Raw genomic sequence first — 13,951 nt, 5'->3', positions numbered from 1 at the left:
CTGGAGTTGACCTAAGAACTGTTCGTAATGTACCGCCAAGAAAAGACGAAGAATATGTGCCCGAGCTAGTTTCAACTCGAGAAATGGCATAGAGAAATGAAGTTGAAATCCTCATAAAAGAGATGCAGGATTTACGAATGGTTCATTTAGGACACACGAAATAGATTCTAGAAGCCAATGACTCCTCGGCCCTACACATTGTCACCATAGGATGCCCAACCAATTTCAAAGTCTCAAAGGCTAGGTATGATAGGAAAAAGGACCTCAGTGATCACCTTGTATAGTTTAAGAGCTAAAGGGAAATCTTGGGAGCCTTCGATGAATTGAAGTGCAAGGTTTTCCCCTTAACTCTATAGGTCATGCTATAAACTGGTACAATTCGCTGCTGCTGAGTTTTGTAAATAGTTTCTATGAGTTAGCAAAGATATTTGTGATAGATAACTTGATCACTATTTGATAGTAATTGACTTTTCATGAAGGAAGATGTAATGGTTACCATGAGATAAAATTGGATCATACTGAGAGAACAAATATTATCCCAAAGAGATCAAGCATATCCTTTGAGGGTAACACAGTTATGACAAGGTCATTGGACGAGCACTGAGTAGTTGCTTTCATAATGGTATGTCGTTGAGGAGAGCTCGGTCACGATACTATAGTGGAATGAATTCATGACTAAATGTTTTCATAATTAATAGGTGAAAAGTCAAAACTTAATTATAAATCATTTGAGCCTCAACTACATGTCCAATCGGTCCCTCTGCTAGCTCGTTGAAACTAGAAATGAATTACGTGTTTGAATAAAAATGAATGGAATGAATGGAAAAAGAGAAATGAGAAACATTTAGGAATGATTATGGTTTTCTCCAAAATGGAAAAATGGAATCATTTGGAAATGAATGTAGGTTTTCAAAAATGGAAATTTGCAATCCTATATAAGATTACTTAAAAAATGATGGAAGAATGAGTTTATGTTTTTGGACTGTTTTGAAGCCTGGAAATGAAAATAAATCATTCGGTCATAGTGAACATGTTGAGTTCTGACATATTGAACGAAATTTCTCAAAATTTTATCGGGGGTAAAATTGTCAAAATTTTACTAAGGGTAAATTTGTCAAAATTTTATCGGGGGTAAAATTGTCAGAAATTTATTTGAGTAAAATTGGGATGGGAAATTTTTTTAATAAGTAAATATTAAAGTTTATTTTGGGAAATAGAATATTTGAATCGAGTTGAATCACATTACAGAGTATTAGGTCAAAAAGGCCCAAGAAGTACTCGTAATTGGACCTGATGTGAGAGAGGCCCAATACCCTTCATATAACAAAAAGGGGGCGACAACCTAGTAGAAATACAAGGGTGAGTTGTTCTCCCCTCTCTTACTCTAAGTAGGATGTTGTTTTTCTATTTAAAATAAACTTCTATAACTATACAAGGATTCTACTTTCTCTTCCTATAAATAGATGGCACCAGTAGAGCTATTAACACAATTTTTGAGAGATTTTTATTCTACCAAAATATAGAGAAAATTTATTCCCAACTTATAAACATATTTTTCAGAATAACAATTTTACCAGTTTCTATTGAAAGAGAGAATTTTCATTTTCACCTCAAAAGGATAACTTTTTCTAGTTCTATATTTTGATTCAATTGGTTCGAGCCCACACTCAAAGTAATTTGTGGTATGAGAATAGTGGAGAAGATCATTTGGTTGAAAACCAAAAAACATCAAGGATCCGCTTATCCAAAAACACAGGTATGAATTCAGTTAAGGTTTATTGCTATAAATATCACAAATCGGGTCTATTTTCAAAATTTTAATTTTCCGTTGTGTAAAAAAACCATTTTCAAACCAGATTTTTTCCTACACTATGAAAATGATAATTGCATAAATTTATAAATAGATCTAAGATCTATTCTATGAGAGTCATGTCCAATGTACTGTCAGTCCTGTCAGTCACATCTATATCTCTATCTTCTAGAAGTCATTTGTTCCAATGCACATGACAAAACATCTCTCTAGTTGGACTTGATAAATGGCATAGTAGTCTTTCAATTAGTTTGATCATTTCCAATTAGACTAAGGACATATTTAGGTTATCTACTAATACATGTTGTCTTTTTGTATTACAATTCGACTACGTAATACCGCTTAGTATTAGTTAAACGTTAGATAACTAGTGAGCTAATATTTGCTTCCATTTTATTTTTGCATGCAAAAAATATTGAGGACAATATACAAAGAATAGTAATGTAATCAATGGATATTTTATTAAACCAATATGTTCGAAAAATACTAGTATACATTGACGAAAATATTACATTAAGGATACTAGATCCCAACAGATTGTGCTGCTCTACCTTCATATGCATATTCAAAGGCATATGCTTAGAAGATTAATCATTTGAAGATGCCTAAAAATTATCAACCTCTAAAATTACAACAGTTCAATTGTGAAGGAAATTGATGTCAACATGTTGCTTACTTCGTGGAAACCTATAATAACGCCAACACTAGTGAAGATCTCATGGTGAAGTAGCTCGTCAATCATTGAAAGGAAATGCTTTTGATTGGTACATTGATCTTTAGCCTACAATGATTGATAGCTAGGAAGAACTTGAATGAAGATTTCTCAATCAATTTTATAGCACTCGTCATATTGTTAGCATGATTGAGCTCACAAGCTCCAAATAGTAGAAAAACGAGCCAATCATCAATTACATCCACCACTAAAGGAATTTAAGTCTAAATGGAAAGAAGAAATTGCTAGAATCTTTAGCCATTGATATGTGCATACATGGCATGAATTAGGGCTTGGGCTACATTCTTTAAGGCATCAAGCCAAAGCCCTTTGAATAATTAAGTACTCAAGCTTACGACATGGACTTGAGTATGGAAATTGCTGCAAATCAAGAACCTTTTGAGCAAGTAATCCATAATGGGCGCAAACTTTAACTGATGATGAAGATGTCTATCAGTCTATTGTCGTACATGTGAAGCCCTTTTTCTGCTCAAGTCAAAGGTACAACAAAAGCCACACCAAAGGAGAGGAATGAAAATAGTATTCTTTCCTTGATGTTGATGTTCCAAACATGCTTTAAGAACTTTTAAAAACTATGTTGATTTGGTTGCCAAAAAATGAAGCAACTTGAAGAAGTCGGTCGAATAAATGATCTCAAGAAGTGCTTTGTGTTGAAAGACAAAATTATTCAATTCTATGAAGAAGGGAAAATCGAGTTTGAAGAAAAAGTAGCATCATCAAACTTGAAACCAACCACTACGGTTTCTCAATTCAATATGATGGATAGAACTATAAAATTTGGCTCTTTGGATCCTATTACACCGATTCCAAGAATAAGGAAGATAGCGGATTTCCAAAGGACTGGGGGCAATTGTTTGTTTCTTGAATATCAGAATGATCACGATTGGGCTCTAGCCACATATAAAAAAAGCCAATAAAAAGTAATGCTCCTGGGCATGAGATTAAATTGTCACATTGCTCTAAGTACAAGTTTAAATTGTTCATCCAAAATGTTGATGCTTTTAAACACGAGTTTAAACTATTCAACCTAAATGATCATGTTCTGAAGAATGAGCTTAAATTGTTCATCCAAAATAAATGATGATGCTTCTTAACACGCTTAAACTGTTCGCACAAAATAAATAATGAACCTTCTAAGTATGAGTATAAACTGCTCATCAAAAAAATGATGCTCTTGAGTATGAGCTTAAATTGCAAATCCAAAACAAAATTGAACTACGTTATGACTTGGTCCTTAAAAAATGAGGGTACGTAGACTTCTTTGTTTCATTGCCAAGTTCCATCCAAATGAATATATATATTGATGGCATCCTTTGTAAAAGATCTTCAAAGCTGAAAGCAAAAAAATTTAAGACTTATCTAGAAATTTTGAACCAATCAAAATTCATCATTTGTCATTATTGTTTATCTTTAATTAAATTAAATTTAATTATTAAAGAAATAAATCAAAAAATTAAATCCTTTAAAACTCATTTATAAAGAAATCATATTCTTTTAAAATTATTTTATCTCTAATTAATTAAATTAATATAAAAAATAATAAAAAAAGCATATATTTTAAGATTTGCGTTTTATAACGACGAAGGTCATAACTACCAGAAGAATTGACTTAATTGGGTGATCTATTTCAAGGTAGCATGAATTGATTAAAATTACATAAATTTCATAATTGGGACTTAAGGTTGTTCGAATTTGGGGATGGTAAGTTTAGTGTGAATTTAGATGGACGGTGAATTACACCTGTGGTAGTGTAAAAACAGTGGTGGTGGTTGGATTAGATATTATAGCAATACTGTAACGTGAGACAAAAAGTAAGCTAAACATACTGCATCGCCCATCCAAACCCATACTTAAGAGATAAGGTTCTTCTTTGAAATTCTTTAAACATTAAATGTGTTTTTCAATAATTTTTTAGAGTACTTTTTTTAATAATTAAGATTAAAATATTGTTGAGTTTATATTAAATTTTAAACATTTAAATTACATGATATGCCATGTAATTACTTAAAATTCAATTAATAGATTTTTTGTGTAATTTTTAAAAGTTTTTACATGTCATTAAATCCAAATTGTCAAAGTAGAACTCCACATAATTAGCAATTAACCTTAGAAAACTAATAAAAAAATATTTCTCTTATTCGTAATATACAAAGATTAATTTACTCATTTTTTTAATTAGAGAGATCGACTTGCAATACAAAATATAATAAAGAGACTTTTATTATATTTTTACCCAATATTTTTAAAATTAGACCGGTGGTTGAATTGATTCGTCAATTTAACTGGTTCGACTGATTTTACCGGCCTATCTGATTAATTAAATAAATTATTAAAAAACTAAAAAAAACTAAAAAATATATTAAAAATTTAGTTCCAACACTCGATTCAACTTATTTTTATCAAAATCAATGGGTTCTCGAGTCAACTTATTCAATCCACTTCTCCAAACTAATATTTTGACAAGTTTCTGATTGTCCAAATGGCCAGGTCAGTTTAAACAGCCTTCCTTTTAGGTCAAAATTGTCATTTCCGTCAATTTTATAAGTAGATTTTAAAAAAAACAAAAAACAAAAAACCTTAGCGGTTAGTTAAAGCAAAAGGAAAAAAATGGCGAGGTTGGGAAACGGTTAGAAAATGGTTTTACAAAGAGCAACGTGTCGGTCAGACTAGTGTTTCTCCTCCTTTTCTTCTTCATCCAATCCTTCCCAAACAATAAAAACAAAGCCACCCTACCATTACAGTACCCTTTTTCTTCTCTCTCTCTCTCTCTACAGAATCTATAGCTTCCTTCCTTCACTCCCGTTCCATGCCCAATCGTCTCACATCTGATCTTTAAAACTAATATTTCCCAATACTTGTTTTCTACTTCTTTATTTTTTTATTTTAAAAAAAAAGATAAATGGATTCCCTTCATGATTCATTATCAGCGGCGAATGCCGTCGCCACAAACGGCAACACGGTGCCGCCGTTCCTCAGCAAAACCTACGACGTGGTGGATGATCCATCGACCAACTCCGTTATCTCGTGGAGTAGCGCTAACAACAGTTTCGTTGTCTGGAAAGTGCCGGAGTTTTCAAGGGACCTTCTGCCTAAGTATTTTAAGCACAATAACTTCTCCAGCTTTGTCAGACAACTCAATACTTATGTGGGTATTTCTTTGATTTTGTTCTTTTTGTTCTTTTTTTCTTTTCTATCTTATTGTTATTGTTATTAGTTTTTAGACTTCCAATTCTTTGAACATATGTAGGCTGATTGATGTGTGATTTCTTGAGGTGAATTACGATTTTGAGGTTTAAAGGGGTTCTGAATTCGTTTGGATTTTCACGGTTTTGGTTTTTTCTTTTAATGGAAACTTGGGTTGCTATTATATGGCTTCAAGAAATATACGTAGATGAGATTGAAATGAACTGTGAATAGTTTTAAAGATGAAGTTTCGTGGGAGGAGAGATTTTAGAACCATATTAGTGTTGGATCATGAATTTATGGTATAGTAATTGTCTAAACTGAATTAAATTGGGATATCGATTTGAAATATAGGAACTGGGAATTGCAACCGTAATGTGGTGATTATTTTGTTTAGTATTAATATTAATAACAACAATCTTAAATATTACTTAGTGCATTTCGAAATTGGATATTGGGTAGCTCTTAGCTTATGCAGTTCCTGTTGTTATATAGGATTGTCAATGGCATGCGGATGATTGGTTGAAAACCATTTTCCATGGAATGCACATGCATGCCCAACTAACCATTTTTATATTTTGACCAATTTTACTATCATATAAAATGATACTACTTATTGCAGTTCTTTCCTATTAATCTTATATGTTGAATTTGAATTAAACAAAGTATATTCATATATAGTGTTTCTGCTCTTAGATCAGTAGCTGAAATGTCTTGCGTTTGTTCCATGTGTGCTTTTTATATTGATTTCATGTTTTTGAAACAAATTCTATGTCTTTAATGATGTTTTTTTTGTTTAAAATGCCATCAATTCTGGAGATGCATATATATTCCATGTTTTTACCGCTGTTGATTCTTTTTCTTTGTTCTTGCCATGTTTGATCTAACTACATTTGATCTGAGTAAGATGCTAAATTCAGGGGATTCAGTAAATTGACAATTCATTTCCTGATTTCCTCATGTTAGCTTTTCTTCTTTTGATTTTTCTTTTTCCAAGTTCTTTTGGCTCTGAAAATGTTATTTTAACCAACAAGTGAACTAAAGCATGATCGAGAAACTAGGACAGTATTATTTGTAAGCTTATGTGTTGGAGAGGGTGGATGTTATGGATTGAATTCTTCTGATCACCTTTTCTTCTCCTTGATCTGAAGAACTCATCGAGTTGTAATTGTGTTTGTTATCTGCAGGTTAAGTTTATGCTTGTAATTACTAACTGATTGTGGTCAGGCATTGGGGCTCAAACAAGACGGATGATATGTGATTCAATTAGATATTAAAATTCAACCCTGCTTTTCACATATGTGGGCTTGCTATTGTATGGAAAATATATATGTGATAACTCGTGTCATTGATCATCATAACTTTTTTCCTTTAGGGTTTTAGGAAAGTTGACCCAGACCGTTGGGAATTTGCAAATGAGGGGTTCCTAAGAGGTCAGAAACATCTCTTGAAAACTATCAGCAGGCGGAAACCTGCTAATGTCCATGGTAATCAACAACCTCAAGTTCATAGCTCGGCAGTTGGAGCTTGCATTGAGGTAGGGACGTTTGGGCTCGAAGAGAAGGTTGAAAGGCTTAAGAGGGACAAGAATGTTCTCATGCAGGAACTTGTTAGGTTGAGACAGCAGCAACAAGCCACAGATAACCAGTTGCAAGCTGTTGGCCAGCGTGTACAGGTGATGGAGCAGAGACAGCAGCAAATGATGTCTTTTCTTGCTAAGGCCATGCAAAGTCCAGGTTTCTTAAGCCAGCTTGTACAGCAACAGAATGAAAGCAACAGACACCTTACTGGTGGAAACAAAAAGAGGAGACTCTCCAGACTGGATGAAGAAAATTTAACCGGTGAACATGGTACCATATTTCCTAATAGACGGATTGTAAAATTTCAGCCTTCATTGAATGAGGCAGCGAAAGCAATGTTGCACCAGATATTGAAGATGAACACATCACCTAGGTTGGAACCTTCGATAGATAACCCCGATACTTTCATGATTGATGGTATTCCTCCTTCCAATGCATTAGACAGCAGGAGCTGCTCCAGTCGAATTTCTGGAGTGACACTGTCAGAAGTCCCACCAGCTTCTGGACAGTCTTATTTGCAAGCAGAATCAGGTTTTCCTAACAGTTGTCCGTGTACTGCCACTCTTTTAACAACTGAGAGTACTAACTCGGGTAAAATATCTGATATAAATCAGCATAAATCACAAAAAGAAGCAGTCTTTCCAAGTGTCCCTCATATGCAAGGGGTTGTGACTGATAATGATGTTGGCTTTACAAATGCAAGTTCGGGAGGAGGGTCTGAGAGAGTGAATGCAGAGTACATTGACCCTATGTCAGCCATTTTGAATGGTGCAAGACCAATACAAACGGATGACTTTTCTAGTGATCGTGATATGGACATGCTGCTGGATGGAACCCCCAAGCTTCCAGCAATTAGTGATGTTTTCTGGGAACAGTTTCTTACAACAAGCCCCCCCAGTGGGGACTCTGATGAAATTAACTCGAGTTCTCCAGAAAATGGCGCAGGCTGTGAACCTGAATTACTGTTGGGGAAGAATAATGGGCGGGATAGGATTCAACATACGAATCATCTCACAGAGCAAATGGGCCTTCGTACAACAGATAGCCGGAGAGGCTGATGCCCTACAAATTGTGTATGTGTATGGTTCTAACTCTTGCATCCTTTTTTTTTATTTTTCTGTCATCGTGATAAGGTCATTTCTTAATAATAATAATAATAATAATAATAATAATAATAATGCTCTGCATCATATTCGGCTCCTATTGAAATAGATAGTGTCATCGTTTAAAGAAATTGCCCTTACGATGAATAAAAAATTTATTAACATGTATTTTTTATTTTTACTAATTTAATCCTATTTGTTTTAACGTATGCTAATTCCTACCCTTCATTCTTACTGCACATACAAGGGCAAGGACTTGTTCAGAATCCCTTTATTGTTTTCATCTTCAGGCTGTGGATAGTTGTCTCGATCTTTGAATTCGCTACAACTTTTGAGTTTTTCAAAAAAAATTCTATGGTCATTGCAGAGGTTAATGCTGCTGCTGATGATAATGATCTGTGAAGTTGGGTAGAAAAGAGGAACTTTTGTTATTAAAAGGAGTTATTTACAATGTCATTGTTCTAATAGCATAACAACATGTCTTCCAAATGGTTGTTATCCAATGAAACACCCATAATAGTAATATATATCATTTAAGAAGAGTATGTTATGGGACATCCCTCTTTTAGCCATAGATGAATTTTAGGATATAGATTCTCACTTGTAGAAAATAATATCTGGGTATTGCTCTCTTTTTGCCTTTTCCTTGCTTTATATGCTTACAAATGTTTGATTGAAATGGTCGCAGCTGGAAATTGTGATTAGATAATTTTCACTATTTGTTATTGAGATCCATCTTCTCTGGACTCCTGTAAAGTGAATGTGACACACTGGGACATGGAATTATGGAGGTATGATACTGGTAGTTGGTATCGAATCATTATTTGATTGTTCAAAAATTAAAAGGTACCAACATTTCTGTATCCATATTTGAACAAATTAAACTGAAAAGTAAATAATAAGGATAAAATATCTAATTGAAAAGTTAGCCACATTGTCACACTGGATATCAGATATGACAACTCATTACCTCATTTTTGTATGATGAAAGGATATTCAAGATGGAGGTTTTAAGAAATAATCTTTTAAAAATTTTCAATTGATATCGGAATATTCTATCCTGGAATTTCTTTTCAAGGACGAGATTAAGAGCTGGAGGAAGATTGGATGGAGGAGACTTAGACCTTTTAGAAGTGGATTTTTTCGAAGCAGAGGGATTGTGCATCATGATTTTATTTGCAAGAATATTAGTTTTTCCTTTTAACATGTTTAGTATCAAAGGATAACTTAGAGAATCACAGGAGCTGTGGGTGAGGGAAAATTTTTTGCTTGAGTTTTAACATTTGTGTACCAAGAAACGATTTCTTAATGGATGAAATTTAAATTTTGAGATACAAGGAGTGGTAATGGATTGAATCTTCACATAGATGTCTTATTTAATTCTTCAAAAAAAAAAAACAAAATTGCACTCCAATATTTATCGCTAGCGTTTGTCTAAATAATTATTTTTCCACCAGAAGGTGTTCGCAATGGTGGCAAATCCTAGAGACTTTGTTTAAGCTTCTGGACTGCTTTTGTTTGAGCTTCCTTCCATGGAGGGGGATCTTTTTTCAACATCTTGCTCAAAGGTACTTGAAAAATTTTGGATTAAAATCTCTAAGATAATTGACCATCCCTAGGAATTGTTTGATTTGTTTCTTTGTCAGATTTTCATCAAGAAATTTCAATAATCTTCTTGTGCATTATGGGACCAAGTTGATACTTTACTTCTCTAATGTTCATCCCTAAGAATTTTATCTCAGGTTTGTCGGTCTGCATATTTCTTTCTGACAGCATAATTTCATATTGAAGGACCAGCTGCTTTAACTAATTTATAAGAGCAATATGGGCTTGTTCATCTGAACTATACAAAAGGATGTCATCAATATATATCAATACATTATCCTAGAAAATCTTGATCATGGCCTTTTTTAAATAGTGATGGAGCTGTTTTCAGACCAAAAGGCATTATTGACCATTGATAATGTTGATTTGGTATGCAGAAACTTGTCGTGGGCCTCTCTACTGCCTCTATTCCAGTTGCCAAAGTCCAGCTTTGAGAATAAACTTAGAAAAGATCTTAGCTTTTCTAAATTGGAAAACAATGAGTTTCGATTAGGTAATGAGAATTTATTATCTTGAATAAAATGGTTAAGTGGCTGATATTTGATCTCCAATCTAAGTTTTCCTCTAGCTTGCTCTGCTCTTTTGTTGACCTAGAATGCTTCACATCCCATTAGGGATTTGAGGGTTCAATCAACCTTTCTTGTTGAAGCTCTTTACATTCTTGTTCAGCTAGCTTTTGATGATCATAATTAATTCCTATATGGCTTGCCTTTGTGGGATTGATATCTTCATTTCTTTTGAAATGAAGTGTGATGAAGAAATCTAACTTCTTCCATAATGACCCATCACATTTTCATAAAAACTCAAAATATGAGTCCACACAAGCTTCATCTTTGAGCACCTAGACAATCTATTGGATTTTTTTTTTGACTCAATGTCAAACAACTTGGAAATTGAAACAAAAGGTTTAAGCATCTTGAATTGGACTCCATCAAGTATATTTCTTAGATGTTGAACGTTGGTGTATAAATCAAAGCCTACAATAATATCTTTATCACCATATTGGAAACCATACAGGTATAAGAGTGCAAAGAGCTTAAACAACAAGGGTTGATTGAACCCTCAAATTCCTAATAGACATGTGAAGCATTCTATGTTAGGAAAATACCAGAGCAAGCTAGAGAAAAATTCATATTGGTGATTAATTATGAACCACTTAAATCATTTTCTTTAAGATGATAAATTCTCAATACCCAATCAGAACTCATTATTTTCTATTCTAGTTAAAGATAAGATCTTTTCCAAATTTGATCTCAAAGCTGGATTTTGGCAATTGGGAATAAAGCTAGGCCCAAGACAGGTTTTTGCCTACCAAATTAGCATTATCAATGGATAATAATGTCTTTTGGTTTGAAAACAACTCTATTACTATTCCAAAAGGCCATGATCATAATTTCTAGCCCATCATGAATAATGCATTGATATATATATATTGATGACATCTTTTTATATAGTTCAAATGAACAAGCCAATATTGCTCTTCTGAATTAGTTCAAGTAGTTGGTCATTCAATATGGAATTATGCTGTCAAAAAGAAAGATACAAACCAACAAATTTGAGATAGAATTCTTGGGGATGAACAAGACAGGTTTCTGCCTACCAAATCAACACTACCAATGGATAATAATGTCTTTTGGTCTGAAAACAACTCTATTACTATTCCAAAAGGCCATGATCAATATTTTCTAGCCCATCATGGATAATGCATTGATATATATTGATGACGTCTTTCTATATAGTTCAAATGTACAAGCCAATATTGATTTTCTGAGTTAGTTCAAGTAATTGGTCATTCAATATGGAATTATGTTGTCAGAAAGAAAGATACAAACCAACAAATTTGAGATAGAATTCTTGGGAATAAACATTAGAGAAAGAAAGTATTAACCCAGATCTTATATTGCACAAGGGTTATTGAAATTTCTTGGTGAAAATATGACAAAAAAGCAAATCCAACAATTCTTAGGGATTGCCAATTATTTTAGAGATTTTGTTCCAAAAATTTTGAAGTACACCAATTTTTGAGGAAGATGCTGAAAAAAGATCCCCAAATTGTCTTCTTCATGGAGACTAAAATTAATTCAAGATAAATGGAGAAAGTCTGAAGGAAAAGTGGTTTTCTGAATGGGATTGACGTAGTTGTTAATAGCACTCGAGGTGGTCTTTGTATGTACTAGAATATGGACAATATCATAGCTCTTAGAAACTTCTCAACAAATCATATTGATGTGGAGGTGAAGACATGTGGGGACAATATGACTTGATGGCTTACTGGGTTCTATTATTCACCTAATGTGCGATTTAAAGAAGATTCTTGAAATCTTTTGAAAGAGCTTGGACGAGACCAAGGTTTATCGTGGATGGTTTGCGGAGACTTCAATAAGATCCTTTATTCTTTCGAAAATAAGGGAGGTCTACCGCGGGATGAAGGACAAATGAAAATTTGTTGGGATACTCTAACTGACTATCAATTATAGGATTTGGGATATACAAGGCCTTGGTTTACATGGAATAGGGGGAATTTACCAAAGAATAATATTCGGGAAAGGTTGGATAGGGGAGTTGCAAACTCGACATAGTGTTTGGCTTTTTTGAATTTCTCAATCAAGCATCTATCGCATTCGTTCTTTGATCATTGCCTGCTGCTCATATATACCAGTCAAAAGGAACAAAGGTTGTCGAAATGCATTTTAGGTTTAAAGCATGGTGGAACCAAGAAGAATCATGTGAAAAGTGATATTAGACAATTGTGGGAAGGCAACCAAGGAAATATACCAAATCGCCTTAATAAAATTGGAGTGGGCCTGCAAGAATGGATGAATCTGTTAAGGAAAAGATAAAATGGGGTTTCGAGGAGGCTCCATGTGTGGTTAGAACAGTTGAATGGAGAGGAGCGAAATGACGACATAATTGGGGAGTTGATTGATACAAAGCTACATTTGAACATGGAGATTGATAAAGAGGAGCTTTATTAGGAGAAAAAGGGCCTGTGCAAATTGGCTAAAGCTTAGTGGTCACAATACAACTTTTTTCCACAGATTTGCTTCTCAACAACGAAGAACAAATTAAATTCGGGGTTTGTGAGGAATGGATGACCAGCTTGTTACGAATAAGGAGGACTTGGCTAAGATTGCGAATTCCAAGGATTATTTGTGACCCAAGGCGCTGGTAATCCTGAACGCATATTGGCTAGAGTAAAACGAAGTATTTCAAATAGCATGAATCAAATCCTTACGATAAAATATAGGTTGGAGGAGGTTTATATGGCTTTAAAAGATATGGCCCCAACAAAAGTACCAAGAGTTAACGGTCTATCTGCACTGTTTTTCCAAAGATACTGCCATATTGTGGGTTAGGAAATTGGTCAATTTTGTTTGAATGTTCTTAACAAAGGCACTTTGGAATTTGTTAATTCTTCACAGATAATTTGTCACATTTTTTACCCATCAATTTATGTATAGTAATTTATAAAATAATTTCAAAAACAGTTGCTAATTGCTTCTAAAAAGTGTTAAATGTTTGCATAGATGAATCTTAAAGCGCTTTTATACCGAGAAGGCTGGTTATAATTAATGTATTATTGGCTTATGAAATTCTCCATGCATTCAAGCAGCGCAGGGTTGGGAGGAAAGGCTACATGGCACTCAAATTCAATATGATTAAAGCCTACGATAGGGTCGAATGGGCTTTTTACGAGATATGATGTTAAAAATGGGTTTTGCGGTGTCATGGGTGGATTTTATCATGCAATATGTTACCACTGTGTCTTATTCAATTTCAATAAACGGTGAAAAAGGTGATTTGTTTAAACCGAAAAAAGGTATTCGGCTAGGGGATTCACCTTGCCCTTGTCTCTTCTTGATTTGTATTGAAGGGCTTTCATCACTGATGCGTTTGGCAAAGGAGGAATGTCTAGTAAGGGGTGAAAAAGTATATC

General features: G+C 33.9%; 1 protein-coding gene across 1 annotated transcript; it reads left to right on the top strand.

Annotated features, from left to right (window-relative positions):
- Positions 1 to 5,169: 5,169 nt before the first annotated feature.
- LOC107950548 (heat stress transcription factor A-1b-like) lies at positions 5,170 to 8,473 on the top strand. Its single transcript, NM_001327573.2, has 2 exons — positions 5,170 to 5,688; positions 7,102 to 8,473. The coding sequence occupies exons 1-2, from the start codon at positions 5,443 to 5,445 to the stop codon at positions 8,362 to 8,364; spliced, it is 1,509 nt and encodes a 502-aa protein (NP_001314502.2). The 5' UTR covers positions 5,170 to 5,442; the 3' UTR covers positions 8,365 to 8,473.
- The last annotated feature ends 5,478 nt before the right edge of the window (positions 8,474 to 13,951 follow it).

The sequence above is a fragment of the Gossypium hirsutum genome, chromosome D03 (assembly GCF_007990345.1).
Source record: "Gossypium hirsutum isolate 1008001.06 chromosome D03, Gossypium_hirsutum_v2.1, whole genome shotgun sequence".
NCBI lineage: Eukaryota > Viridiplantae > Streptophyta > Magnoliopsida > Malvales > Malvaceae > Gossypium > Gossypium hirsutum.
This window is presented reverse-complemented; position numbering and strand designations above follow the sequence as displayed.